The sequence below is a fragment of the Mus caroli genome, unplaced genomic scaffold, assembly GCF_978045245.1.
Source record: "Mus caroli unplaced genomic scaffold, Mus_caroli_1 scaffold_10, whole genome shotgun sequence".
In the NCBI taxonomy this organism is placed as follows: Eukaryota; Metazoa; Chordata; class Mammalia; order Rodentia; family Muridae; genus Mus; species Mus caroli.
Genome location: NW_028227265.1, coordinates 45,872,010 through 45,899,690, shown reverse-complemented (window position 1 = coordinate 45,899,690; position 27,681 = coordinate 45,872,010). Strand labels below are relative to the sequence as shown.

General features: G+C 51.0%; 2 protein-coding genes across 8 annotated transcripts; one reads left to right on the top strand and one right to left on the bottom strand.

Moving 5' to 3' along the window:
* Positions 1–673: 673 nt before the first annotated feature.
* On the top strand, positions 674–8,848 carry Ddx39a (DExD-box helicase 39A). Of its 3 annotated transcripts, XM_029480610.1 has the most exons (12): positions 674–797; positions 3,593–3,674; positions 4,917–5,128; positions 5,346–5,473; positions 6,070–6,162; positions 6,471–6,654; positions 7,264–7,382; positions 7,760–7,891; positions 8,020–8,129; positions 8,220–8,364; positions 8,455–8,602; positions 8,693–8,848. In XM_029480610.1, the coding sequence occupies exons 3-12, from the start codon at positions 4,921–4,923 to the stop codon at positions 8,707–8,709; spliced, it is 1,284 nt and encodes a 427-aa protein (XP_029336470.1). In that variant the 5' UTR covers positions 674–797; positions 3,593–3,674; positions 4,917–4,920; the 3' UTR covers positions 8,710–8,848. The 3 variants fall into 3 exon arrangements, with proteins under 3 accessions (XP_029336470.1, XP_021025197.1, XP_021025198.1); XM_021169538.2 differs by lacking the exon at positions 3,593–3,674; XM_021169539.2 differs by lacking the exons at positions 674–797; positions 3,593–3,674 and adding an exon at positions 930–1,306.
* On the bottom strand, positions 8,846–27,681 carry Adgre5 (adhesion G protein-coupled receptor E5). 5 transcript variants are annotated; one of them, XM_029480607.2, is made up of 20 exons: positions 27,532–27,681; positions 20,571–20,621; positions 20,278–20,394; positions 19,685–19,837; positions 17,690–17,818; positions 15,897–16,043; positions 15,154–15,297; positions 15,029–15,075; positions 14,829–14,906; positions 14,047–14,206; positions 13,861–13,977; positions 13,510–13,733; positions 11,437–11,604; positions 10,735–10,926; positions 10,349–10,578; positions 10,179–10,248; positions 9,998–10,089; positions 9,751–9,919; positions 9,548–9,646; positions 8,846–9,471 (listed from the first exon to the last, which is right to left on the bottom strand). In XM_029480607.2, the coding sequence occupies exons 1-20, from the start codon at positions 27,560–27,562 to the stop codon at positions 9,442–9,444; spliced, it is 2,448 nt and encodes an 815-aa protein (XP_029336467.1). In that variant the 5' UTR covers positions 27,563–27,681; the 3' UTR covers positions 8,846–9,441. The 5 variants fall into 5 exon arrangements, with proteins under 5 accessions (XP_029336467.1, XP_021025194.1, XP_029336468.1 ...); XM_021169535.3 differs by having other exon boundaries at positions 17,690–17,824; positions 27,532–27,680; XM_029480608.2 differs by lacking the exon at positions 15,897–16,043 and having other exon boundaries at positions 17,690–17,824.

Sequence of the window (27,681 nt, the reverse complement as noted above, 5' to 3'; positions counted from 1 at the left end):
TACTAAGATGTAATAAGTAATAATAAGTAAATCTTGCTGGGCGTGGTGGCGCACGCCTTTAATCCCAGCATTTGGGAGGCAGAGGCAGGCGGATTTCTGAGTTCGAGGCCAGCCTGGTCTACAGAGTGAGTTCCAGGACAGCTAGGGCTACACAGAGAAACCCTGTCTCGAAAAACCATAAATAAATAAATTAAATCTTTTTTAAAAGGGGGGGGGGGCTGGGCGTGGTGGTGCACGCCTTTAATCACAGCACTCACACCTTCAATCTCACGGAGGAAGAGGCAGGCAGATCTCTGAGGACAGCCTGGTCACAGATGGAGTTGTTCCAGGACAGCAGGGCTACCCAGAGAAACCCTGTCTCGAAATGATACAACCAAACAAAAGAGTCAGGGCTTCTAAGCTAGGCAGGCAAGGACACTTCAAAAAGCTGGGGCACATACACGCGCAATTAACGTGCGGGTGCCAGCTAAACTTGGCAGTATCCACTGAGGCCCTTAACTCATCTCACGTGACTGGGCGGGACCGCCGCTTAGCCCACTCCCCCTTTGGACACGCCCACTTTACGATTGTCCAATGAACCTGAGTCTAGGTACGCCCTCTTCCACCAATAGCCGGCCGACAGCGTCCTTATAAACCAACCATCATCCCTTCCTCTGTTGAGTGATAAGCCAGCTATCCAGTGAGCAAGACTTGAGTTGGGCTCCGGGCAGGAAGCAGTGTAGCGCGCGTCCAGGGTCGCGGCGTAGAACCGGACGGGTGGCTTTCTTTGCAGCTCGCGGAGGCGAACTGGGCGGCAGGTAAGTGGCGGGTCCCGAGGCCGGGGCTGCGGTGCGGGGCTGTGGGTTCGCCGAAAGGGAAGCTGCGGGGCGCGGTGCAGCGGGAGGAGTGGGCGCACAGCAGCGGGACGGTTAGACACCTCGAGCCGGCGGCCGTTGGGCTCCAGTGAGCATGCGCCAGGGGCGGGCCAGCCGTTAGTACATCGGCTTCCGGGAACGGTGATGGGAATGGCGGCTCTCGGAGGCCCCATGTGTACCGTGGTGGGATTGAGGGACAGGGCGGATCCACACTGCGTTTTCGGTCGCGGCGAGAGGACTCAGGCTATCTGGGCAGACGTCCCGAGTCTGCAGTCACCGGCTTTCCGTCTTGTTCCGCCGCTTGCCCAGGAGATTCTTCTCCAGACTCTGAAGCGGAAGGCCGGTGTGGCGCCTCGTAGAAACGTGGCCATTCACTCGGCGTCGCTTTCCCGGTGTGAGGCCGGTTCAGCCCGTTGCCTCTGGTCTTCCTGGACGTATAGTTGAAACTTTAGGTCTGTGACAATCTGGGTTCACTTGTTTCATTTTCCCGATTGAAGCAAGGCCTGACGTATTTATTGCGGGGGGTGGGGGGGACACATACGCACCGAGTTGCACCTCAGCTAGTTCCTGGAACCTTTTGTGTGTCTAGTTTCTTGAGACAGGATCTCTTTTCATAATCCTGGTCGTCCTTGAGCTCTCTCTGAAGACCAGGTCGGGCTCGAACTCACCGAAGTCCATCAGTCCCCGGAGCTCTGGTATTAAAGGCGTGTCCCACTAAGCCCGGCTTCACATTTATCCTTTAGCCAGCACAATACATGTGTTTAAAGCAGTACTGCCTAAAAACAGAGTACACATCTGAGAGACCATAAGATAGGTTCTCCTGAAATCGAGGTTGTCCTTGAAGTTTTTTATTTAGGTGTAAATATTTGAATGACTACCTGTGCAGGTGCTCTAGGAGGCCAGAAGTACTGACCCTGGAGTTAGAAGGATGTAAACTGAGAAACCTAACTCAGGCCGTGTGAAAGCATCATGCAGTCTTCGGCCACATTGGCCACCTTGCCTAGCCAGTCTTCGAACTTCTAAGTTTTTTTGGTTGTTGTTGAGACAAGATCTCACTGTGTAGCCCAGGCTAGCCTGGAACTCACAAAGATCTGTCTGTCCCTGCTTCAGGCATTATTAAAATTCATTTTTAATATATTCTAGCATTTGGGAAGTGGAGGCAGGAGGATCTGGAATTCAAGGCTAGCCTGAGCTACATAGCAAGTCTGAGGGCCTGCATGAGACTCAATTTCAAATAGAAATAGGTACATCTTGGTCGTTGAGGTGTTTGAACCCAGAGATCTGTGATTCTTTTCTCCCCAGGAATGGCTTTGAGCTCTTTGGTGACTCATCTTCTTGACTTCAGTTCCCCACCCCAGCTAATTCCCTTTCATGGATTAGTTTCTCCCTGCTGTTGCTCTTATCTTCCACTCCATCTTGAGCAAATTCTTACTGAATCACTCAGCTCCAAGCCTAGTTAGCAACTGAAGTACACAACACGGGCCCTGGGCCTGCTCAGCTCTCCTCTCCTCGCCGTCTCTGCTTTAAACCTTTGCTGGGGTCTAGTGCCTTAAGGACTGATACCTAAGCATTTTCACTTGTGTATGTAGGGGTGTGTGAATGGAGATCAGAGGACAGTTTGTCAGTTCTCTCCACTGTGTGGATATGGGGGACTCGTACAGCACAGTGGCAACCAGGTGTGATGTAGCTGGAGTAGGCTCCCTCTGCCTGCTGTGGGAGTTGTGTAGCATAGGGATCAGTGGACACTGAGGAGGCTGTTGGTGTGATCCAGACAAAACAATGTAACCCAAATGACACCTGTGATATTCTTACATGCTGTGGCATCAGCACAATCAACTTGAACATGCTTCACCACCTTTCAAAAAGAAAACCTCTGGATGGGTTAGAGAGATGGCTGATTGATTAAGAGCACATGTTCTTTCATTCTTTCAGAGCACGGGGGTTCAATTCACATGATCTCATATTGTTTGGCTATAAAAAGGAATTCAGTATTTATTCCCATTGTGGGTGGGTGTTGAGAATGGTAGAATAAAGGAATCAAAGTAAAAGGCCAGGTGATGCTGTCTGAACCTATTTATAGAAAATGCCAGAAAAGGCTAGTCTGCGGACTCTTAGCAGATTAACTGTCTAGGAGTTAGGCAGGCGATGTTTGTGGGCAGCAGGCTACTTTGTGGTTTGGGGGATGGAGTTCAGGATTTTCTCACATGCTAGGCATTTATTGGTGAGCCACACCCTAGGCCCAGGGGCTTTTTAAGATTTACTGATTTTGTTTTATAGAAGTGTTTTGTCTGAATGCATTTATATTCAGAGTGTGTGCTTGGTCGGAAGGTCAGAAGAGGACATTGGGTCTCTTTGGAACCGGGTTATGGACAGTTGTCGACCATCATGTGGATGTTGGGAATTGAACCCCTGTGCTCTGAAAGAAAGATCATGTACTTTTAATCAATTAGCCATTTCTCTAGCTCATCCAGAAGGTTGGGTTTTTTTGGGGTTGGGGGAGGGTTGGTTTTGGTTTTTCAAGACAGGGTTTCTCTGTGTAGCCCTGGCTGTCCTGGAACTCACTCTGTAGACCAGGCTGGCCTCGAACCTAGAAATCTGCCAGCTTCTGCCTCTCGAGTGCTGGGATTTAAAGGCGTGCGCCACCACTGCCCGGTGTTAGAGCTGATTGTGTGAGCATGTTTGTGGCTCCTGAATTGTGTACTTTGGTTGGTGAATTGTATATCATATGACTGTTTCAGTAAAGCTGTTCCAGTTTTAAAGGCCATTTCACCTTGGGACCAACCTTTGTGAGAAGTGGCGAGGTGGGCCTAACTGGATTTGGTAAGTGGAATTTACTGGATAAGATTTGTTGGTCAGTCAAGACTGCCCCTGAGACTGGCATAAATATTTTTGAGATGGGGGAATGTAGCCCTTGGGGTGAAACACAAAGCTTTGCTGTAGGCCGCCTGAATTAAACTTGTAAGGATATGGGAAAGCAGCTGGTAACGGTTGTGGAGTGGAAAAGGTATATGACTGTAGACAAAGTTGGGGAAAGTCACCATAGAAATGGCTGACTATCATTGGATAAAGTCATGGAGAATGAACAAGAGGGCTAGAAGTGGGTCCTAGTATGTTAGCATCCTACCTTAGGAAGATGGAACTTTTTCTGCAGGCTAGGGAAGACAAGAGACAAGCCTGGCTGCTGTGTGCCTTGTACTTGGTGTATAAGGGATTAAAAAAAGTGTGTGTGGTGGGGTGAGCTCGTCTCCTGAGAATTCCATTTAGCATCTTAACTGGCTGGCTTGCTGGCCTGGCCCAATGGGAATCCTCTTCATAAAAGCTCTTAATGATTCCCCTGTGTAGACCACAAAAGGTAGGGGAGGCTGGGCTGGGCATGGTAGGGAAAATGCTGCTTGCTTCTTGACCACAACTCCTTTCTCAATACCAAGGCAGGTAGAACTTCAGGTCCAAGCTGTGGGTTCAGGAGCTCCTTGAGAGGGTGGTCTGAGAAGCCTTATTAGTGCCAAAACTTGAATGTCAGGGAGGACACATTAGCCAGGTGAAATGATGTCAACCTGTAACTGCCAGTTCTGGAACAGCTAGGCAGCTATTAGGGCTCAAAAAAATTTTCTGTGTACAGACTTGAAAACAGGGCGTCCTACAGGTGGAGGTTCTGGTCAGATAAAGTATGGGGAAGTGAGCAGGATCCAGCCCGTGAAGGCTATAGTGACGAATATGTGTGATAACTATCACTTATTTGATTTGTGGTGTTGGGGATAGAACCTGGTAGATCACTGGGCCAGGTCCCCATCTGGAGGATGGACTTGGTGTTTCACTGTAGACCTTAGGATGCTTGGGCTGGGTGGCATTGGATGGGAGAGTGGTGTGTAGCAGATGGGAGGTTGCTGAGAGGATGGTGACAGGACAGTAGGCTGAAGTGGGAAGTCCTGTACACCACTGAGCTCTGCCTGTTTCCAGGGCTTGCCCCTGCCATCCTTTCCTTATCCACCTTCTCTGCCAAGTGGGTTTTCTTTCCTACGTGGTTCTCAGATGCATTTCTGCCTTACCCTCTTCTGTTCTCAGTGCCATGGCAGAACAGGATGTGGAAAATGAGCTTTTGGATTATGATGAAGATGAAGAGCCCCAGGCACCCCAGGAGAGCACTCCAGCTCCCCCGAAGAAAGATGTCAAAGGATCTTATGTCTCCATCCACAGTTCTGGCTTCCGGGACTTTCTGCTGAAACCAGAGCTCCTGAGAGCTATAGTTGACTGTGGCTTTGAGCATCCTTCAGAGGGTATGCTACATTGGTGCCACCCAGTTATGCCCTCTTTCTTCCCAGAGTAAATCCTACCCATCCTGAGCTTCTCCTGTGCCTTGGATACGGGGTATGCCCTCCCCGTGAGTCAGTTATATCAGCAGCCTCTATGCAAGCAGATGGTTGGGGTCTGGCAGAAGAGTGTGCAGAGAGGCAGCAGCCAGTGTCTTAACTCACACGCTTTTTTCTTTCTTAGTCCAGCATGAGTGTATTCCCCAGGCCATTCTGGGTATGGATGTCCTGTGCCAGGCCAAGTCTGGGATGGGCAAGACAGCTGTGTTTGTGCTGGCCACCCTGCAGCAGATCGAACCTGTCAATGGCCAGGTAGGTGTGGGCTCTTTTCTGGACTAGAGTTACCACGTGACAGTACAGTCTTGGGTCTCAAAACTACTTCCATTTTCTCTGTGGGCTTTTGAATTTATCTGGGAAGTGAAATTTTACTGACTGCAGTCACCACGGTGACTTGTTTTGCAGGTATTCTTAACACCACCACTGTAGATAAATTGTAGGATCTTAAGATTTACACTGGAGTCCAGAATGGGGAGCTGAGGGTGGGGGAATCCTGTTGTGGTGGTCTGGAATGTGGCTCTAAGGTTGAGCTATTGGGTGGCCTGGGTGAGGCTTTGGCTTGTTCTTTCTTGGGTGGGTGTCTGCTTGTCTTTTCAGGGTCTGACAAGAGTGTGAGGATTTAGGGAAGGGCTATGCTGTGGGTGGTCAAAAAGACATGGCAGCCTGAGGTAACCCTTTTATCTAGGGTCAGTGCTCCATTCTGTTCCTTGCCTACTGTAGCCATGAGGAGGATAGGTCAGGGTGAGGAGAAGTGGAGATGTTTGGGCTTCAAACTACTGGGGGCTACAGCAGTAGGTTTGGGGTAGGATGGTGTAGATTCTGGGAAAGAAGGCCTGTTTGTTACTCTCTAGGTATCAGTCCTGGTCATGTGCCACACGAGGGAGCTGGCCTTCCAGATCAGCAAGGAGTATGAGCGCTTCTCTAAGTACATGCCCAGTGTTAAGGTAAGCCTCCTCAGGTGCTGTGCTGGGTACCTTCTGGAGCCCTGCTGGCCTCAGTGTCAGCTCAAGCAGCATTTATCAATCTTGAGGTTTATGCTAACTTATGTTCCTTATGAGCCTGATGAATGATGCCCAACCCACAAGGCTTGTGCTGGTCCCACATACCTCAGCCTTGCCCTGTTTTTTCAGCCCCTCCTGGGTTCTGAGGGAGTGGGGCTGGAGTGTCAGGTCCCCTCAGGATGGGTGGGACCTATGCTGTAAGGATCACTGCCCCCAGATGGGTGGAAACAGCTTTCTTTCTGTCCCCGTAGGTTTCTGTGTTCTTTGGAGGCCTCTCCATTAAGAAGGATGAAGATGTGTTGAAGAAGAACTGTCCTCATGTTGTGGTGGGGACACCAGGCCGGATCCTGGCACTTGTGCGGAGCAGAAGCCTCAACCTGAGGAATGTGAAGCACTTTGTGCTAGATGAATGTGACAAGATGCTCGAACAGCTGGGTGAGCATCCTACTGGCCTGTCCAGCTGGTTTCCCACTCATAGAGTCACAGCCATTTTCTAGGGGGCCTGATGGGGCAGGCAGAGGTGGCTCTTACAGTGGGGTCACATGGGTGGCGAGAAGTCAGGGTTTCTAGGAGAAGCCTAAGGGGATTCTGAGGTTACAGAGTATGTGCTGCTTCTGAACCCAGGTTGACTGGGACCCTAGGCCCCATGAGCTGCCATCCCTTTAGTGAATCTAGAGGAGTAGAGTGGCCTCAGCCACCATCAGGGGCTGGGAGAGATGGGCATGTGTCCTGGGAAGCAGCTGCAGCTCTCACGCCAGTGGCTGTCTCTGCCTCAGGCTCCCTTTCCTGAAGCGTGGCTCAAGGTGCACTGGCAGCCGCTCCATGCTGGCAGCGAGTAAGTGGACCGCAGCTCCTCCCATGCTTGCGCTCCCGCCCATCCGAGCCCAGCCCCTCAGGCAGCGGGGACACCCCTGGGCCCACTCCACCGCGGCTATGGTGCCAATGTTGTCTGGTCCAGGTTGGGAAGGGCTGGTACCTCTCTGGTGTGGGTCTACTCAGTCAGACAAGACACTCAGGCTTACGATTTGTTGGCATCCCATCCAGACATGCGCCGGGATGTACAGGAGATCTTTCGTCTGACACCCCACGAGAAGCAGTGTATGATGTTCAGCGCCACCCTGAGCAAGGAGATCCGGCCAGTCTGCAGGAAGTTCATGCAGGATGTGAGTAGGGTGACGCCCCAGCTGGCTGGCTGCCTGCCCACCGTGGCCAACACCTCTGCGCAGCAGCTTTGGCCCTCTCTGATGGGCTGGGCCACTCTGCGACAAGCACACTGCTCTCATGGCCTGGAGGATGCTAGGAGGCTTCGCCGGCCTCCTTCCTTCCCCTGGTTTGTCAAACTGGGAGCTGAGTGGTCCACACCTGAGCCAGAGGCAGAGCTTACATCCGGCTTTTGGGAGAGAATTGTTTACTGAGGTTGGGTGCAACAGGCCCTCTGGGAATCATCAATACAGAGGAGCTGCTCTCTGGAAGGTTCCGGGCACATGAGACGCCCAGAAGTGAGCCCTACTCGCCCCTTCCTGCTTCCCTCCCCACACAGCCTATGGAGGTGTTTGTGGACGACGAGACCAAGCTCACACTGCACGGGCTGCAGCAGTATTACGTCAAGCTCAAGGACAGCGAGAAGAACCGTAAGCTCTTCGACCTCCTCGACGTGCTAGAGTTTAACCAGGTGATCCATCCTTCCTTCCTTCCTTCCTTCCTTCCTTCCTTCCTTCCTTCCTTCCTTCCTTCCTTCCCACACCAAGATATGGGCCTGTGGGGTGATTGTCTATGCGCCTAAACACCCTTCTTCCTCAGGTGGTGATCTTTGTCAAGTCTGTGCAACGCTGCATGGCCCTGGCCCAGCTCCTAGTGGAGCAGAATTTCCCAGCTATCGCTATTCACCGAGGCATGGCCCAGGAGGAGCGGTGAGTGCATGAGTGAGTGATGTCCACCAGGGCCAAGGCTGCTCACACCTGGGACTCAAGTTTAATGCCTCTGCTTGTCTCCCGCTCTAGCCTGTCCCGATACCAGCAGTTCAAGGACTTCCAGCGACGAATCCTGGTGGCTACTAATCTGTTTGGCAGAGGTATGGACATTGAACGAGTCAACATTGTCTTCAACTATGACATGCCAGAGGACTCAGACACCTACCTTCACCGAGTGAGTGCTTCCTCGCAGTGTGGGTGGCTCAGGACCCCACCCTTCTCAGATCCTGAGGAGTGACTGTCTCCTGACCCCATCTCTCTGCAGGTGGCTCGTGCTGGTCGCTTTGGTACCAAGGGCCTGGCAGTCACTTTTGTATCGGATGAGAATGATGCCAAAATCCTTAATGATGTTCAGGACCGGTTTGAAGTGAATGTAGCTGAGCTTCCAGAGGAAATAGATATCTCCACATACAGTGAGTACCTGGAGCCACTCAGGGCAGGAGCGGGGCTTCAGGAGCAAAGGCCCTCTATCCTCACTCACTGTGTCTTTCTTGTCTTTACAGTTGAGCAGAGCCGGTAACCCTATGTGTAGCCAGGGCAACATGGCCACCCTCTTTCCCAGCTGCTGCTTCTTCAGAACCTCTTTCTAGGTGACAAATCGGTGTTTCTTTTTATTGTTCCAAAGCTTTAGTGATGTAAGAATAAACTTTTATTGTGAATGCATGGCTCCAGCCCCATCCCTTTCGGTCAACATCTCATGGGGTCAGGTCAAGCCAGCAAACTTCTCACCAGCAAACATGCCATCTTTTTTTATCAGTATGATATTTAATTTTGTGTGTCAACATTGAAAGGTTTACAGGTTAAAAAAAATTACAAAACCTAGTCTTTAGCTGTGAGACCTTCTGCCCTGGATGTGGAGCAGCAAGGCCTCTGTACCGTGAGCCTCAGCAGCAGGCGGGCTTCAGTGGCCGACGTGGCATCCACAGTCTTAGCTTAAGGAAACTGAACCCAGCACCCTGGCAAAGACCCCAGGTCTCAAGGGCTCTTCCCTTTGTCCTAGGACTGCCTGCAGTACCAGGCAGTGGGCTGCAGGTCTGGGCTGGCTGCCTTCCGTTTCTCTGGTAGGCAGTAGCTGTGGTGAGGCAGAGGCAACCAGAAGCAGGACCAGCGACCCCTTGCCCCATGGCAGGGCTCATTGCTGGGTTTGCATCCCTTCTTTATATGAAGTGGGGTCAAAGGCCAGAAGATGGCGGGAACAGAAGGCAGAGTGACAGCCGTGAGTATGTGCTGCTGTCCTTCATGGAACTCGCCTTCACATCCCTGATTCTGAGGACCTGAGAGCCTGCAGAGAAGGAGGCCTTTGAGGCTGAGCTCACCGAGGCCTGCCCTCCCAGCCCCACTGCAGGCCAGCCCCTTACCCGTGTTTGGCTGGTGCCAGTGCCTGTTGTGGAAGAGTTGAACTCTGTGTACTTGCTCCCAGTGACCATGCAGGCCCATTTCCAGTACTCTTCCCTCACCTGTGAGCACAAGGCACCAGGTTATGGGGAAAGAAAAGAGCTGGGCTAGGGACTCAGACCTGGCCCTGCCTCCTCCCACCCTGGGCTCTTCCGTAGCCAGCTACCTTTTTGTTGAGCAGGCAGAGCGTCACATAGAGGAATAGGCCCTGCAGGCAGTTGAGCAGGGTAAAGATGTAGGATAGCCATGTGCTATGGGGGTCGAAGAGGAACAGGCCGAAGCCCCAGGTGCAGCCCAGCACAAGGAGCTGGGCGATGGCGGTGATGGTCAGCACCCTGTGGGGGTGGACAGCTGCAGCAAACAGCCCAGTCTCTAGCCCTTTGCCCCAAAGCCTCCTTCCCTGCCCCTCTCACCTCGCCTTCCTTAACTTCTTCATGTTTGGGTTGATTTCAGAAAACTTCTTTGTGAGCTTCCAGACAGTGATCACGAAAATGGCAGCATTGCACTGGGTGGGGATCATGGGTCTCGGGTTATAGGGCTGCAAGGAGTTAGCAGTCTGGCTGCTCAGGCCTCCAGTGCCCAGAGAGTACTTACGAAAATGATGAAGGCCACGGGTCCCGAAAAGCTCCAGAGAAAGCCCTGCTTCCTAAAGTCCAGCCAGCAGCTGGGGGAGGAGAAGGTGCCCCATCAGTGCCCCAGCCCCCGCTCCATCAGTGCCCCAGCCCCGGCCCCTCCCAGCCTGGGCCTCACTTCAGTACACTCACTATGTTGCATGCCCATAGCCATCCATTTTGACAACTGCCATTGAGATGGCCACAATGAGGAGGGGTACCCCGTAGCCAATCAGGCAGCGGTGCCATGTACTCAGGCCTTGGCCCTGGAACACACGCACCACCAGGAAGTAGAGCTCCACACCCTCCAATGCCATCCAGCAGAAGGCGGCCAGGAAGCAGAAATGCAGCATCACGGCCACCAGGCGGCAGCGCAGGCCCACCTGTGGGATGGAGAGTTAGGAAGAGTCAGTGCCGGGTAGGACCGCTGGGCTTCAAAGCCTCATGCCCCAGCAGCGGGGTTCCATCAGGTTCTGGCTCCACACTGAGCCCCAGCCGGGCCTTACTCCTAGGACTTAACTCCATGCTCTGGAACTTACCTCACCCCCTTCATTCTCCACGCCAACCAGGAATATGATTGAGCCCAGGAAGAGACAGATACATAGGTGCAGGTGCACCATGGTTCGAGAGCTCTGGATGGGCTTCACCAGCAGGAAGGTCAGAATACACAGCAGCAGGCAGATCAGGGACAGCAACAGCCCCACCTTGGTGATCAATTCCAGCCTTGGGTCCTAGGAGCAGGCAACCAGGATGAGTGGTGTGCCCTCACACCCCTCCTACCTATCCTGCATCCTGTCTTGGACTACAGGACCAACTGGCTAATTCAAGCTGACCATGTGGCCCAGGTAATAGCCATGTTCAGGAAGCTACACTACCTGGAACAATCTACACAGGGCCTTTTATTTGCAGGGGAGGAGGGTTGCCGGGTGAAGTATCTGTTGCCACTGTGCTTTCTGGAGATGGAACTTGGGTTATTAGGTTGGCTACCTGCAGGCACCTTTACTCACTGACCCATCTCATCTGCCCAGACTGGTGTGCTTTTAGCAGTTCTTGACAGTTGTGCAGTGACTCAGACAAGAGGCCTGCATCCATCAGCTACTGGGTCATAAAGAGGATTCCAGGGGAGGAACTAAAAAGCAAGGCATGGGGCCATCCAAAGGAGGCTGCTTGAACAACACCCTTGAGACCATGCTCCTGCCTAGCACACCTGGCTACCTGTGGGTCCAGGGCTTACCGCTTACCTGCACATGGTACTGAGCCATTAGGATGGCAAAGCTGGTCAGGTGGTTGCAGTGGCAGAAGCCAGTGCCATTCATTGAGCAGCCGTCGGTGTCCCAGTACCCATTCCCGTTGTCATGGGCTTTCCAGAAGGCACATATCAGCTGGTGACGGGGCTTAATTGACTCCACCTATGGGCAGATAGGTGGTGAGGGTGTCGGAAGCACACTTTGAGCACACTTAGGGCCAGTCTGGGGGAGCGGAGAACCTTGCTTTTGGCTACATAAGTATCTACTTTGTGCTCAGAGAGCATGAGGAGCCAGCAACTGAACAACAGGACACCAGCCCTTGCCCTGAGCTGAAACATCACAAGCAGTAACAGGTAATAAATGCCAAGGAAATTAAAAGAGCCAGCGGGAATGGTTGCCTACAGATTGTAATTTAAAAACAAAAACTAGGTTTATTGGATGTCCTCAGTCTATGTATACTATCTCCTACACTCCAGGTTGCCTCAAACTCGCTCTGTGGCTGACCCTGGCTTTTCCTTCTACCTCCCGAGTGTCGGAACTACAGTGTATATACCACTTTAGACTTTGAATCCAGGCCTTCATACATGTTAGACAAATATTCCACCAATATCACCAGAACTCTATCCCATCACCAGCCTAGATTAACTTTTAACTTTGAAAATTAACATGTATATAGCTAAGTGTGGCCTATGCCTTTAATCCAAGTATTTACAGCAGACATAGGTGGGTCTCTGAGTTCCATGCCAGCCAGAAATACATAGTGAGACATTGTCTCATATACAGGGGTAGATGCGGGTATGAGGGCTGGAGAAGTGTCTCAGTGGTTGAGAGCATTGACAGGTTCAGGTTCAATTCCTAGCACCTACATGGTAGCTCACTCCTTCCACAACTGTCTAATTCTAGTTCCAGGAAATCGGATGTCGTGTGGCCTCCATAGGGCCAGGCATACGTGTAGTGCATAGACATACATGCAGGCAAACAACAGAATACATCATTTTTAAAAATTGCATTGATGGGGCTGCACTTGTACAACAGCAAACATAGAGGGCAAAGAGCAGTTGACAAGAACTGGTTTCTACTTCTACTACCATGTAGGTCCCAACTCAGACTGGGAATTAAATTAAGGTTTGGTGAAACCACCTTTGCCCACTGAGCCATCCTGTCAGATCCAGAATACATTTTTTAAAATGTTTGTTTATGTATATGAGTACATTATAGCTGTCTTCAGATACACTGGAAGAGGGCATCGGATCCCATTACAGATGGTTGTGAGCTGCCATGTGGGAGCTGTGAATTGAACTCACGACCTCTGGAAGAGCAATCAGTGCTCTTAACCACTGAGCCATCTCCCCACCCCTTTTAAAACATTTTATGATACTGAAGACCAAACCTTACCATGACAGGTAAGCATTCCACCATTGAGTCAACTACTGGCCTTGCCTCACAGTTACTTATCTGTTTGCTCATTCATTCATTCATTCATTCATTCATTCACTCATTCAATTCAGCAGTACTAGGGGCTGAACCCAGGGACTTTCTGAATGCCAACCAACTGTAGCACTGAGTTTGAAAACAAGGTCTTGCCAAGTTGCTCAGGTGGGCCTTAACTTCACTCCAGGCAGGCTTTGAACCTTGAATTTCCTGCCTCCCAGCAATTGAGAGCAAAATGTCTGTGCCACAAGACCCAGCTCAGATTTTATTTCTTTTTTTATCTATTTAGTTTTGGTTTTTGCTGTTTATTTTTTGGGACAGGGTCTCTATAGAGCTTTATCCTGAATTTCTGTAGACCATGCTGGCCTCAAACTCAGAGAGCCTCCCAAGTACTAGAATTAAAGGCATGTGTCACCACACCACCCCCCAGCTGTGATTTTAAAATTTTATATATTTTTAGTGTTTTTTATTACATTTATTTTGTGTGTGTGTTGGAGGAAGGAGTCAGGATAACTTTGGGAGTTAGTTCTCTCGTACCATGTAGGTCAAGAGGCGCTGCCCTGACTTTTGACTTTGGTTAGGGGTTGAGCCACAGAGCATCCCCACCCCTCCCCTCCCTCCAGTTGGAGGACTCACAGAAGTAAAGTTGAACTTGAACGTGATGTTCGAGGCGAGCTTCTCAGTGTCTGTGTTGGTCAGGAAGATGGAATTGATGTTTGAGAGAAACTTAAGTGAGACGCTCAGAATCGGGCTTCCATAGAATTCCTCCAAGGAGGCCCTTCTCCGATCCAAGTTCAGCGGGGTGTTGGCCAGCAGCTTTTCCATGTTTGGGCTGGACAGGATGCCTGCCACCGAGGAGCCTGGGGGCAGACATTGAAGGTTCAACTCCTGTCCCCTCTCTGTACTCCTCCCAGTGGGCTGGTGTCTCCCTGTCCTCTCCAGACCTCACCCTGGTTTCCCTGGCAGGTGCCCTCTCTAGACCCCTACCATTTTCTGAGATTTTGGCTCCAGCTGTCACAGCCCAGTTCAGCTCCATCCAAGTTTGGCCGTGGTGCACTGTGGTAACATCTTTGTTGTCTTGCTCCTTGACCATCAGGGACAGTTCTGAAGAGACAGGGACATGATCGGGGGAACCAAGGATGGTGCCTGGGGTGGGGCAGGAAGAAGGCTTACCAGTGTTTGAAGGGGACGTGTAGGTGAAGAGGCCTTTGGGTAAGAACTGGGCCAAAGTCCGAAGGCTTTGTTCCAGGTTCGAGAGCAACTGGGCGGCTACTTGTTGGGTTTGAGTCTCCATGGGGTCTTCCAGCAGCTTGTCCACAGCCTCGATGAGTTTCTGGGGGTAATGGGTGACAGAGTTGCTAAGGTTTTGAACCACAGAAACTAAATGAAGGATCCTGACCACTCTGCCTACCAGCAGACACTGGAGAGCCACGCGGGTTCCCTGGGGAGTCAGCTGGCGGGACACAGTGAGACAGAGTAGCCAGAAAACAAGGAGGTGAAGTTTATGAACCTGTGCATCTGCGTGTCACAACAGCACATAAACAACAGGCACAGGGCACAGGGACTGCCAAGGCTCTGCTGAGCCATGCCCCCCCCCCCCCCAGCCCTCACTGGGGATTCTAGACTGGTGCTCTTCCATTATGACCTTGGGCTTCTGCTCTTCCTGCCTCTACCTACTGGAGTCACAGGCATGTCATCGATGTGTAACTCAGGACCTTGAGATCCTTCTTAAGGCCCCAAGCAGAATGGGCCACCATGCTCTGCTTAATTCCAATCTTAACTGCCCCAGTCACTGCCATTATAACCCTTGTGTAATAGCCACACACATGGCAGCACATGTCAGACCCATGTGCCCCAAACCAGAAATACTGCTCGGACAGATAGAATGTTGTCAGTCTGCCCTGAAGCCCGTGACATGTTCCACACTGCACCAGGATCCCAAGTGTCTCCCTCACCTGGATGGTGTAGTTGACCGTGGCTGGATTGAAGTCGCGGAGCAGATTCTGGACTTCAACAGAGAATCTCAAGAGAGTCTGGGAAGGGAGAAGGATGGTCATGGGTAGGTGGTGTGTCATGGGTGGGCAGCTGCACAGCTGACGGGCATGGACAGGCTGTATGAAAAAGTCCAACCTCCTGGTATTCACTGGCTACTCACCTGACTGTGGGCTGCGGGCAGCAGTGTCCAAGTAGGGAACGATGGCTCTGTGGAGACAGGACTATAGTTCAGTAATCTCAGAGAGCACTTGTGGGGCGTGGAATCTGGGTGGCTGGGTCAGGTACCTTGGCATATGGTGTCTGGACCACGGAGGGACCCAGAAGTTGGCTTCCAACCTGGACGGCAGTGGCACTTGTAGGAGCCTACGGTGTTTTTGCAGATGGTGGAATTGTGACAGTGATGCTGCCCAGAGCTGCACTCATCCACATCTGCGGACACAAGGAAGGGGTTAGAGCCTTTCCTGTCTGGCCCCGGTCTCTTTGGTACTGCTACAGTCTCTGGTCTGAGGTACTGACCCCTGGTGGCCTCATTCAGTGGTACAGGATGGGTAGGGAATGTGCAGAGGCTAAGGCATATAGATGTATGTGAGAAACTGTGGACTTTTAGTAATTGAAGGCATCCGGGGTCCCCCAGGGCCTCGCCTTTGTAACCTGGATCCTTTCCTGGACCCCACAGCTTTTTAGATTTAGCCTCAGGAGAGTAAGTCCTGGCCTAACAGAGCCCCCTTTCATTCCTTTGATAAAACACAGGAGCTGAAGAGATGGCTCAACCTGTGGATTCAGTTCCAGAGGATCTGACAGCCTTCTCTGACTTCCTTGGGCACCTGCACCCACATGGTGTACAGATCCACACCCATACATACATATGAAATGGCCCTGGAACTCACAGAGATCTATCTGCCTGCCTCTGCTGCCCTCCAAGTAGTGGGATTAAAGGCCTGTGTCAGCACACTTGGCTAAAATAAACAAATCTTGAAGGTGAGATTAGCTATTGTGATTGTGAGTCCTTAGAAAGGTTGCATGCAGACCTTCGCACACTGTGCTGACAGGGCCATTGGGGGATCCAGGAACAGGTTTCCAGCCTTGGCGACAGATGCAAGAATAGCCACCCAATTTGTTGATGCAGTGGGTGGTTTGGTGGCAATGGTTTTGCCCGGAGGTGCACTCATTCACATCTGGGAACAAAACGAAAGGGTCATCCCTGGCCCCACTCACTCCTTCATACACTGTGTCACTTGCCCATCTTCTCACTGCCACAAATGTAGTGACCACCTCATGGTGGTTTCTGCAGGTCAGGCCCAGCAAGGATCAGGGGTCCCAATGAATAGAGGTAAAACCAGGATGGAGACTGAGCCACCGCACTGCACTTCTTGACCGAGGCCTCTTGTTATTTTTTAATCTTTCTCAGGACAGGATGTGACGCTGCTCTCAGAACTGGGGAGGAGCTGAGGTCTGGGAGCTCCACGGAGTTCCTGGGGCCTCCCTACCCTGTAGGAACATTGTTGCTGGGAGCTGAGTCCTCAAGGGAGTCTTCATAATTCTTGGAGCTTCTGGGACCCTGCAGATCTCCCTCTTCAGGCTAACAGACTGTGCCTCCTCCCAGGTCCTGTCCAGTCTTACGGTGTCTTCTGGTGGACTTCCACCTGTGTACACCTTCAGGGTACACACCTGGGTATGAGGAGCTGCCCCGGGTTGGTGCAAATGCTGTGTTCCTACAAACTCTAGGGTTCAGAGCCTCATCTGCTCATGAGAAGAAGCAGCGGGGATTGTGTGCTTGAAGTTGAAGCCTCAGGCTCAAGGTTGGCCATGCGACACAGAAGCATCTGCAACATTTTAATCTCCTTCTTGTGGGAAGACCAACTTCTAATTCATAGAAAGGCATCAAATAGGGTCCATGGTAGCTCTAACTCTATTGTCTAGATATAGGGGAAGCAGTCAAGGGTTCCCTAACTGCCAGCAATAGAACAACGGCAGCTATCAATATCCCAGCCTGAAGATTTGGGGTGAAGACTACATATGACCCTTAGGAGCCAGTGCAAGGAGGTGGAAAACTCTGTATTCCCCGTGGTAGCCTCTGTCCCCATTCCTATAAGGTACCGCTCCCTTGCAGAGTTCTACATAGACTTCCAGGAACCTTCAGGACTATGCTAACCTCAGTCACACAAGGTCCCCAGATCTCTGCTCTGTCAGTGGAGAATTGAGTGTTGCCCACAAGCCACACTCCCTCTAGGAAGAAACGCAACAGGAGAGGCAGGGCAAGAGGGATAACACTAGATAGCCATGATGCCTCACAGTGGGAGCTAGCTGTGATGGGCAGCCAGGCATCACCTGGCTCAAGTTACAGAGGGTAAGAACATCTATTCCACTGAAGCCAGCCCTTCAAGATCGCAGTGCCCAGAGAGGGAGCCGTGCTGCTGGGGCAGGAGTGAGATATTTCTGTTCTCTCTTTTTCTGTCATGGCCACAGACCCGCCGATGTGCTGAGTGTAGCCCAGCTTTCTTACACTGAATTATCTGGCCTGGCAGCTGTGGGTGAGTGACATCATCAGGTAAGGGTTGTGAAGCAATGATCCTCCATGACACCTTCTCTTGCATTGTGCTACCCTTCAACTCTCTTGGGTGTATGGTGGAGGGGTGGGGGTAGATGTCACCCTGCCCAATCCGGCCATGCCATTCTATGCTGTATTCAAGGAACCAGAATTGCTGGGGATAGTCAGAACCAGTGACTGGGTAGAGCAATGGACAAGGCTCTGACCAAAAAAGGGAATCCGAGCATCAGGTGTTGTCTTCCAGCAGAAGTAATGACAGGGAATGTGGCCTACCCTTGGGTGTCCTCTCTTCTGAGTCTCCCAGCTGTGTCTGGTGCACTGTAGTTGTCTGCTCGGGGAGATTTCCAGGCGCAGTGGTAACTGTGTAGATCCTGGAGGGCACAGGTGTCATCCCAGTGTCCACTGATGCTGGGAAGAGGACAGACACTGCAGTGGGCCGTGCTTGTGGTAGATGCAGAGCATTCTGAATGCCTTGCCTTTGGTTGATGCAAATGAGATGCAGATGGGCAGAGGGATGGTGGCTTATGCAAATGAGATGAGATGACAGAAGGATAGTGGCTTATGCAAATGAGATGCAGATGGACACAAGGAGTTCTGAACTTCCAGAACAAAGAAGTAGAGAAGGAGAAGAGGATATGGCCCAAGGAATCCTGCCATCTTTTGAGTGCGATCCCGGGGAGCATGCCTTCCTAGCGAGTCAGGAGTGCTCCGTGATGGGTCAGCACCTCAGGCACTGGATGAGCTCTGCTCTAAGCTGGATGGTTTCTGTCACCTTCCTTGGGGTCCATGGAGATGTCACCTCATGTACGGATAACATTTTTCTGAAAACCATTCTCTGTCTCTCTCTTGAGGACATATGCAGCTCTGCTGTCCTGGAACTTATTATGGAGGCTTAGGCTGGCTTCAAACTCACAAGATCTGCCGGTCTCTACTGTGTTGAGTTTAAAGGACTTGTGCCTCACACCTGGCTTTGAAAATGTCTCTTGCATTCAACAAACTTTTTCTTAGATCTTGCCAACAAGTTAATAATCTGCCTTGAGATCACTTAAGACTACGTACTTGCTGGGCGTAGTGGCACACACCTTTAATCCCAGCACTTGGGAGGCAGAGGCAGGCGGATTTCTGAGTTTGAGGCCAGCCTGGTCTACAAAGTGAGTTCCAGGACAGCCAGGGCTACACAGAGAAACCCCCAGGGATACACAGAGAAACCCTGTCTCGAGTCCCCCCCCCCCCAAAAAAAAAGACTACGTACTTAATCTACTGTGTGCTCAGCTTGGTAAAGTTTAGCTTGCCTTTAAGAGAACAATGCTACCAGCCTTACTGTTCTTTAGATTTCCCATTTAATCAAGGTTTACAATCTAAGCTGAATGCATAGCTTCAGTCTTAAGTTAAGTACTCTTCCGTGCTCCTGACCCAGAATAATGTACATGCGTGCCTTTGTGTGTGTGAGGATGTGCTGTGGCAATCATTTCCTGAGAACAACCAATAGGCTGAGAACAATGTTACACAACAAATCTCCCCCAGATGCTAGAAATAGCACGTGGATATAGAATGATGTCTGCCTGCCGTCGTTTGCTGTTCTGAGTAAGTTATTTTTCCCTTGTAAAATGCTGTTAAAGACTTCTGTCGAGAAGCCCTCATTCCTTTGCATGCTGTGTGTTTCTGTGCTGTTTAATAAATACAGAACAAATCTCTTTGTTACAGACAGACAGAAAGAAGACCCTGGGAGAAAAGTGTGGAGAATTCTTTCTACTTGTTTGATTGATTGATTTTGTTCTTCAAGACTGGGTTTCTCCATGTAGCCCTTGGCTGTCCTAGAACTCACGATGTAGAGCAAGCTGGCCTCAAACTCACAGAGATCCTCCTGCCTCTCCCTCCCGAATGCTGCGATTAAAGGCATGTGCCACCTCCACCAGGCTATTTTTGGGTTTTTGAGACAGGGTCTTTCTACAAAGCTCTGGCTGTCCTGGAACTCGCTGCATATGCGTTACTTGGCTCATACTCAAGTCCCAGACTCCAAAGTGTTGGATCACAGACGTGTGCCACACTACGTAACTAAAAAGGGCTTTCTGAGTCACACATGGGTATCAGGATGAGGCCTTGGAAGGGTGTCCCGAATCTCCCCTCCTCCCTGCTTGTGGATGTGACACATGACCCAGAGCAAACCATAGGGGCAGAACCAATGTCAGGGCCCTGTGGCTGCTGCAATACAGATGCTGGTGACCTTGAAGCTGACATTGGTGACTCGAGGCATAGGGGGGCTCTTACCTTGACATGTATTCTCACTCTTGTTAACAAAAGATTCTGCACCAGAAAGGAGCTTATATCCCAGGTTGCAGACGCAGGCGTAACTCCCCTCTGAGTTCTCACACTTGGCAAAGTCTCCACAGGAAAATCCAGGTAGTAAACACTCGTTGATGTCTACAACAAAACAGGGGTCACCTCCCAGACCTGTAAGTTCTCCCAAGGCGGAGACTCCCACGCCTACCTGACTACCAGTCTGGGATCTGCTGATGAGTTAGCCTTCTGAGAAAAATTATGGGCTCTACTCATAAGGCTGAGCTGCAGGTCTAACAAGCTATTCCTGGAGCTGATTGGTCTGTTCTGCTCCTCTCAGTCCTCTGGATGGGACCCGGGACTTGAACAATACCAGTGTGGGAGTGGAATGGAAGGTCAGCCTTCTCCTTCTGGTTCCTAAAGCACGTTCAGGCACAGACCCCTGGAACTCCTCTCAAGAATCCCCCTTTCACTTCTTGCCTCCCCACCTTGCTTTCTTTCTCTGTCTTTGATGAAAGCTAAACCCCCTGCCCTGAGTCCAAACCTTGTCATCTCTTTTCGTGCCCATCCCCGAGGCTTCGTACCTTCACAGCTCTCTGCGGGGTTAGTGATCAATGCCTTCTCCGAGCTGAAGCCGGGCTTGCAGACACAGCTTCTGTTACTGACACATTTTGAGTTGATAGGGCACCACCTGGCACAGTCTGTGGGGGACAGATACTCAGTAGAGGGGAAGTGCCACCGAGAACTGAATCTTAGGAAGGTGTGAGCAGGTCCTGAAGTTCCCCAGCAGTGCTCATGCCCTCCCAAGGTTTTCTGGTTGGCAGCGGGATTCCCTCCCCAGCTCCGGCTGGGCAGCCCTCATGTCCAGTGAACTTACTCTCTGTCTTCTGGGTTCCAGCTCCTGAGAGACTCAGTAAAATGCACACCACTGCAAGGAAGTAAAAGACGGTCAGCCAGAGCAGGAACAGGAGGCCCAAGCTGTGTGCCTGCAGACACCGGGCATCGGGTGATGACTCTGCCCAGGCTGAGGTTCTGTAGCTCATACAAAGAGACAAACCCAGGGGGTGGCCTAATGACACTTGCTTATAATTCAATCACTCAGGATGCTGAGGCAGGGGGATTAGGAGCTCAAAGCCGACCCTGGGCCACATACTGAGACCCTGTCTCAAAAGCAAAAACAAAACAAACAAATAAACAAATGACCAGCCAGGTCTGGAGAGAGAGTTCAGTGGTTAAGAGCACTGGCTGCTCTTCCAGAAGTCCTGAGTTCAATTCCCAGCACCAGCATGGCAGCTCACAACCATCCGTAATGGGATCCCCTCTCCTGGTGAGCAGACATACATGCAGACAAACACCCATATACATAAATAAATAGATCTTTAAAACACCTAAATAAGCAGATAGTAATAATAACAAGGACAACAAACTGCACAGTTAAGAATGGGGTTTATGCCTGAAACTCCAATGTATGGGGCGGGGTGCAGGAAGATCAGAAGTTTGAAATCATCCTTGGCTACACATCGAGGTTAAGTCCAAACTAGGCTACATGAATCCTATCTATAAATAAATAGATAAATAGGGGGGCTGGAGAGATGGCTCAGCGGTCAAGAGCACTGACTGCTCTTCCGAAGGTCCTGAGTTCAATTCCCAGCAACCACATGGTGGCTCACAACCATCTGTAATGGAATCCGATACCCTCTTCTGGGGTGTCTGAAGACAGCTACAGTGTACTCACATACATAAAATAAAATAAATCTTTAAAATAAATAAATAAATAAGCAGAAAGCCAGATGCGAGTTTGAGACTAGCCTAAGTTACACAGTTCTGCCTTAAGAATAAAACAGAGGGAAAAAAATATACAACTCAGGTGTTTTCTCCTATGGCTCAGAACTCCCACAGCCAGAGGACCAGTACCCATGGTAGCCTGTAGGCCACCCCAGGACCTGGAGACCAGAGAGGTCTAGACACAGGAAGCTAGGCTTGGCTCTCCAGGCCTATGGGGTCACAGTTGGATGTTCCTCACTCAGTCTCCCTCTCTGTGGGGAAGGAGAAGACGATGACTTGGCTTTGTGGGGACAAACCCTACACAATTAAGCAATTAACTATAGGGGATGTTGCTTGTACTCAGTGCCAAATTCTGTGCCCCAAGATCTGGTTGCTCCAAGGTCCTCACATATACCAGCATTTGTTCTGTAAATCTTGCTCCCCAACTACTGGGGAGGTGAAGTTTGAGTTTCAGGCCTGGGGGTCGCAGGCAGGGAGCACAGAGAAGGAGAGAGAAGAGAAAGAGAAGGGTCTCAGAGAAGAAGACAGCAGAGAACAGGTGGTCTCCATAAGTCATGATGGACCAGCAGCACGTGCCGGAGTGAAACGCCTCCCCAGGACTCCAGACTGCTAGAGCAGAAATTAGTTTCAAACAAGTATTTGCAGAGCACAGTTGGGGTCGTAGCCAGACTACAGTTAGAGATTTAGATTGGGCGTAATCCTCCAGTAATTGCTCAGAGCCTAATAAATAAATATCATAGTTTGAGTCTCATTCATCTGAAGCTAGATCAGGATAAGTTTAATAAATATTATTTTACATTTGTTGCCCAATGTGAGGTGCCAATCTGTTGTAGTTATTATTATGGGGGTTTGCTACATTCCCCTTTTGACTTTATTAGGGGTTTCTACCCCACTTAGACCAGACAGTTCCCAAGTCAAAGACACAGAACCTTTAGATTTATAATAAAGCTTAAAGGCACAAGAGCTGAGCAGAGACAAGCCCTCTCTGCCATTTTGTCTGCTTCCCTGTCAGTAACCCCAAGATATCATTGGCCATGCTCTGCCTGGGCCATTCCTACTCCATCAGGCCGGCCCTCAAGGCCATGTGTTCACACTCCACACTAGCGCATGCAATTTCCTTCTTCTTCCCCATTCTCCTCATGGTTCCTGCCTGAGACCCCAAGCCTGAGAACCTCTCTTCTGTCTCTTCTGTCCAGCCCAGGCTGTAGGCATCTTTATTAACCAATCAGGGATAACTCAGGAAGGGTGTGTGTGTCAAGGTTTACACAACAAAGCTGGTGTACCTGAGGATCGGGGCAACCGGATCTTGGGGACAGTACACAGCATTTGAACATACAGTAGCACCAGGCCAATCCCCCACAATTAACATCGGCTCTGGCTGACCTGGGACTCCCAGAGATTCAGATGCCCCTGCCTCCCCATTAGAGGTGTGGCTGCCACCACAGCCCAGTGTGATACTGTCTTTTTACACTTCCTCTCTGTTTTAGTTTGTTTTCTATCATTTTGTGTCAAAATGCTGGGCCAGAGCCCAGCACTTCCATGTTAGTCAAGTGCTCTGCCATTGAGCCTCATCCTCAACACTTTTTTTTACTTTATTCCTAAGTTCAGACTGGGTTTTCACTTGAAATCCTCCTGCTTCAGTGTTCTGAGGAGCTGGTACAGGCCTATGCTACCAGGCCTGACCCGTGTCACTTTTTAGGGAAGAATGAAAGCTTAGGCTACGTCCCCCAGGTCCCAACATCACATGTGTACCCACTGTCAACCCCATGACCCGGTGCCCACATGTCAGAGAGGGCTCCTCACACACAGGAAATGGCTGCGGTGGAGGGTGGGTGAATGCTGAACACAGCCCATGCCTCATGTCGTTGGCAGGCATCCCACCCAAGGCAAGGAGACAGGCATCCAAGAAAGCAGAGGTGGATGACAGGGAGGGAGATGAGAAGCAGGGTGTGAAGGCAAGTGGGGTAACCCTGTGGCTTGAGGCTGAGGCAGGAGGCTGCTGGGGCAGGAGGCTCCTCACCTAAAAGCTACACAAAGCTCAAGGGCCACCTTGGTAGCTTAGTGGGAACCTGACTGAAACAAGGCCCTGGGTTCCATCCCTAGGACCTAAACATGAAAGGGGGCAGGGGGAGCCCCCAAGATAGAAGGAGAGCACCAGTCTCTATATCAGTGTCACGGCATGTGAGCACATGTGCGCACACACACACACACACACACACACACCACTCGCACATACACAGACTAAAACAACAAACAAACAAACCAAACTGGCAGCTGGAGAGAGAGGTGGCTCGGCAGTTAAGAGCCCCTCGATGCTCTTCCATAGACCCAGGGTTTGATTCCCAGCACCAGCAGAGTAGTTCATAACAGCCTGTAACTCCAGTTCCAGGGACTTCGGCGCCCTCTTCTGGTCACTGAGGGCACAGGCACGCATGTGGTGCATATACATACATGCAATCAAAGCACTCATAAACACAAACCAAATACATCTAAAAGGAGGGCGAGGGAGAGAGAGAGAGAGAGAGAGAGAGAGAGAGAGAGAGAGAGAGAGAGAGAGAGAGAGAGAGAGGAAAACCAGGCGGTGGGGCTGCCATGCAATGCCAACTACTTGGGGTGCCAACACAGGAGGACACTGGAAGTTCCCAACCTGGGCTACAGAGCATAGATGCTTGTCTCAGAATAAAAACCAAGAAAAAGCTGGTGTGTTGTATGTGTGAAGGTGCTGGCCTGGCAGCTGTGAATCCCTGGTTTCCCTCTCGGTACAGAAGAAAAGAGTATGTGTGTCTCTGTGTGTGTGTGTGTGTGTTTTGGCGGGGTGTGTGTGGGGTGTCTCAGGAGCAGGAGGCCTGGGGAGTGGTTAGCTGATCCCAATATGGGGACTACAACAGCAAGAAACTAATCCAAGAAAGGAATCCCAGAGGGAGCCCTCGGGAGAAGGGCTGGTGGGGGGTGGGTGAGTCACTTCCTTAATGATTCAGCCATCTCTGGGCTGGCTGCATGCCAGGTTCCCAGGGGACTCCTGGGATCAGCCACAGTAAGCAGGGTTGTTGGGGCAGGGACAGTGGGCTCAGAGGGTCCCCTGAAAGCTCAACCTTTCTGACTGGGTTTCCCTCAAGCCCATGGAGAGGCTTTGGATGAGACACTCCCTCAAAGCTGGAGTGTTCTGAGGTGGCACCCTAGCCAGGCAGTTGTCCCCTCAAGTCAGAATTCTTTCTTCCTCCTCTTGGGCCACTGAGCTGGAATTCTCCTCCCACACCCATCAGAACTCAGTTCCTCTTTGCGGGACAGACCACAAAATGACCTTCCCTTCACACTGGGCCCTGGGGCAAGGCACAGTTCCTAACATCCAGTACCAGTATGTGTGTCTGTTTGTGAACAGCAGAGGTGCCTTCTACCTTGAACCTCAGCTCATCAAGCAGGCTTGGCTAGCTAAACAGCAAGCCCCAGGGATAGACACTATGATCGCAAGTGTGTGTCACCGCATCCAGCTTCCTTCACACAAATCATTAACTGACGGAGGCCTCCCTCCAGCCCTCAAGTCACTTTTGAAAAAATAATATTGATTTATTTTTAGGTGTATGGATGTTCTGCCTGCATGCATATTGCCTGGGGAATAGATAGGTAAGAAGAGGACACTGAATGTCCTGGAACTGGAGTCACAGATGGTTGTGAGCCACTGTGTGGTTCCTGAGAACCGGCCTCTGTCCTCCGAAAGAACAGCAAGTGCTCTTAACCACTGAGCCATCTCTCCAGCCCCTTAGGTAATTTCTTTAAGACTTGGAACCACGGCCGTGCATGTTGATGCACACTTTCAGAGCCAGCACTGGTAAAGCACTGTGGGAGAACTCCGCTGGAAGCCAGCCTGGTCTACCTAGGGAGCCAAGGCTATGTAGGAAGACCCTATTTTAACAAGACAGAAGTAGGGGGATTAATACACATTCAAAACCAGTTACGGCTACAGAGCTGCTACAGCGAGTGCCAAAGCCTGTCTCAAAACTAATACCAAAACAGACTCAAAATGAAGCCAGACCCTGTTGCACAAATCTGTAATCTCAGCACTCAGAGGTGGAGGCAGGAGGACCAGAAGTTTAAGGTCATTTTAGCCACTTTGAAAGCTTGTTTACAAAAACAAAACAAAAAACAAATAACCAAACAAACAGACTCAGAGTAACGTCAGCCACCAGGAAGATCAATCAGGAGGTAGGGGCTGGGGCTATGTCCAATCTACACAATAGGAAGCTAAGGCTCGGAGCTTGGAAAAAAGATGAGTGATCAAACCAGGCCAGAGAAAGAGCAGTAGACTCAAGTAATAGTTACCCAAGTCAGGGGGGTTCCTTGTTCCCTGGGCTGGGCTGGGCTCTACCCCACCATGCTAAAGGCATCAGCCAGACCGCCTACATCTGGAGACTTGGAAATTAATCAAACGGGAGCAGAGCCGTTCCCTTCTGCTCCCAGACACATCTGGTTCAACTTCCCAAGCTCAGACTGGAGCCAAGGGACTCCTGCTTAGGGGATCCAGAAGTGGGGGTAGGGCAGCCTTTGTGCTTCCTGCAGTATTTCATTGTGTAGTTCTGGCTGGCCTGGAACTTACTATGTAGACCAGGTTGGCCTCAAACTCCCAGGATCATGGAAGCCTCCTGCCTCAGCCTCTCTGATACTGGGATTCAAAACCTGAGAATCCAACTAGCAAGGCTGTTTGGTTAGTTTTGAAGACAAGGTATCATGTGGCCTCAAACTCAGTATACAGCAGAGAATGACCTTGAACTTTTGACCCTCCTGCCTCTACTCTCTGGGTACTGTGATAGCACACAGACACCACACCCACATGTTCAGTTAATTCAAACTGTAAACCAGAAAGTTTGTACACAAACTCTTGGCCCTTGAAACAATATGGTAAAATACAGCTGGTCTTGTTCCATTTTACAGAGGAGGAAAGTGCAGCCCAAAGTCACTGTGACCCAGCTTAGTGACAGCCAGGCAGGCCCCTGCAGCTGTTTGCCACCAACTGTGACACCCTGGGACTCTATTTCCTGGTTCTAGTCCATGGCTACTGAGCTGCCTGCCACCTGCCACCTGTCACTAGCACTCAGGCCAGTCATTGTGGTTAGGGTGACCCCAGTTTGTGCCCCAAGTTCCATATCTTGGGGTAAGTCCAGCTGGTGCCCCAAGTTCCATTTTTTCACTGTTTGTTGTCAAGTTACTTAGGTGACTTAGCCATCAAACAACGGTTGAGGCACCCAGGGTGGGGCGGGAAAGTCACGATGAAAGCCAAGTTCAAACCACAGCCTGGTAAGTTCCTTTCAGCCAGCAGCTCCGTCCCAGACAAGTCCCAAGGAGATTCTCTGCCTGTTCCTGGCACGGAGACAGCAGGGGACAGACTGGGGCAGGGGGAGTTCCCACCCTTAAAGAAATGGGCACCCTCACGTGGGTTTCTCTTCACATTGAGAGCATGTGTTTGGGCAACAGTTTGCAAAGTGTACTTTAACCTACAGTTTTTAGCTTTGTATCTTTTTTTAACTGTATGTGTTTTGCCTGCATGTATGTTTGTGCACTGCATGTATGATTGTACACTGCATGTATGTCTGTGCACTGCATGTCTGGTGCCCATGGATGCAGAAGACAGTGTGAATCCCCTGGAACTGGAGTTACAGACACTTGTGAGCCACCATATAGGTGCTGGGACCCAGCCAGGTCCTCTCTTAATGCTCTTGACCTCACACCACTCCAACCCCTAGCCTGCATTTCTTTTTCTTTTGTTCTTTTGAGACAGGGTCTTGCTGTGTAGCCCAAGCTGACCTGAAATTGGTGACCCTCCTGCCTCAGCCTCCCTAATGCCCTGTGACACCATGCCTGCTTTGTTACCCTCTTTAACTGCCCCCGTGCCTCAGTTTCTCCCTCTTAGCCTCCAAACTGGCAACACTCAAGCCCATTAGGATCTGACACCCCCTGAGAGCCTTCTGGGGCGCACAGGTGCGCGGGCTTTGACTGTCCCTGCCCCTCCTGGCCACGTCCCGCGAGTTCCCTCCCGGCTCCGCGCAACCCCGAGGTCTCACCAAGCAGGCCGGGGCATCTGACGCCCCTCATGGTGGCGCGGCGCGGAACGGACAGCGTCTGGGTTGACAGAGGGCTGTGGCGGCCGGCTGGGCTGGGCTTTTTATGCAGCGGGCGTGAGCAGGGCCCTCCCCGGAACTGTCCTCCCCGCT

Bases quoted from the DNA above. Each gene is read 5' to 3' on its own strand.
- Adgre5 (XM_021169535.3), bottom strand. From the start codon at position 27,562: ATGAGGGGCGTCAGATGCCCCGGCCTGCTTG. The intron at 15,298-15,896 runs GTCTGCATGCAA...TTGTGTCCGCAG, and splicing joins TGTCAGCACAGTGTGCGAAG to ATGTGGATGAGTGCAGCTCT. The intron at 14,207-14,828 runs GTGAGGGAGACA...CATTACCCCCAG, and splicing joins CGGTCAACTACACCATCCAG to AAACTCATCGAGGCTGTGGA.
- Ddx39a (XM_021169538.2), top strand. From the start codon at position 4,921: ATGGCAGAACAGGATGTGGAAAATGAGCTTTTGGATTATGATGAAGAT. The intron at 7,383-7,759 runs GTGAGTAGGGTG...CTCCCCACACAG, and splicing joins GCAGGAAGTTCATGCAGGAT to CCTATGGAGGTGTTTGTGGA. The intron at 8,365-8,454 runs GTGAGTGCTTCC...ATCTCTCTGCAG, and splicing joins CAGACACCTACCTTCACCGA to GTGGCTCGTGCTGGTCGCTT.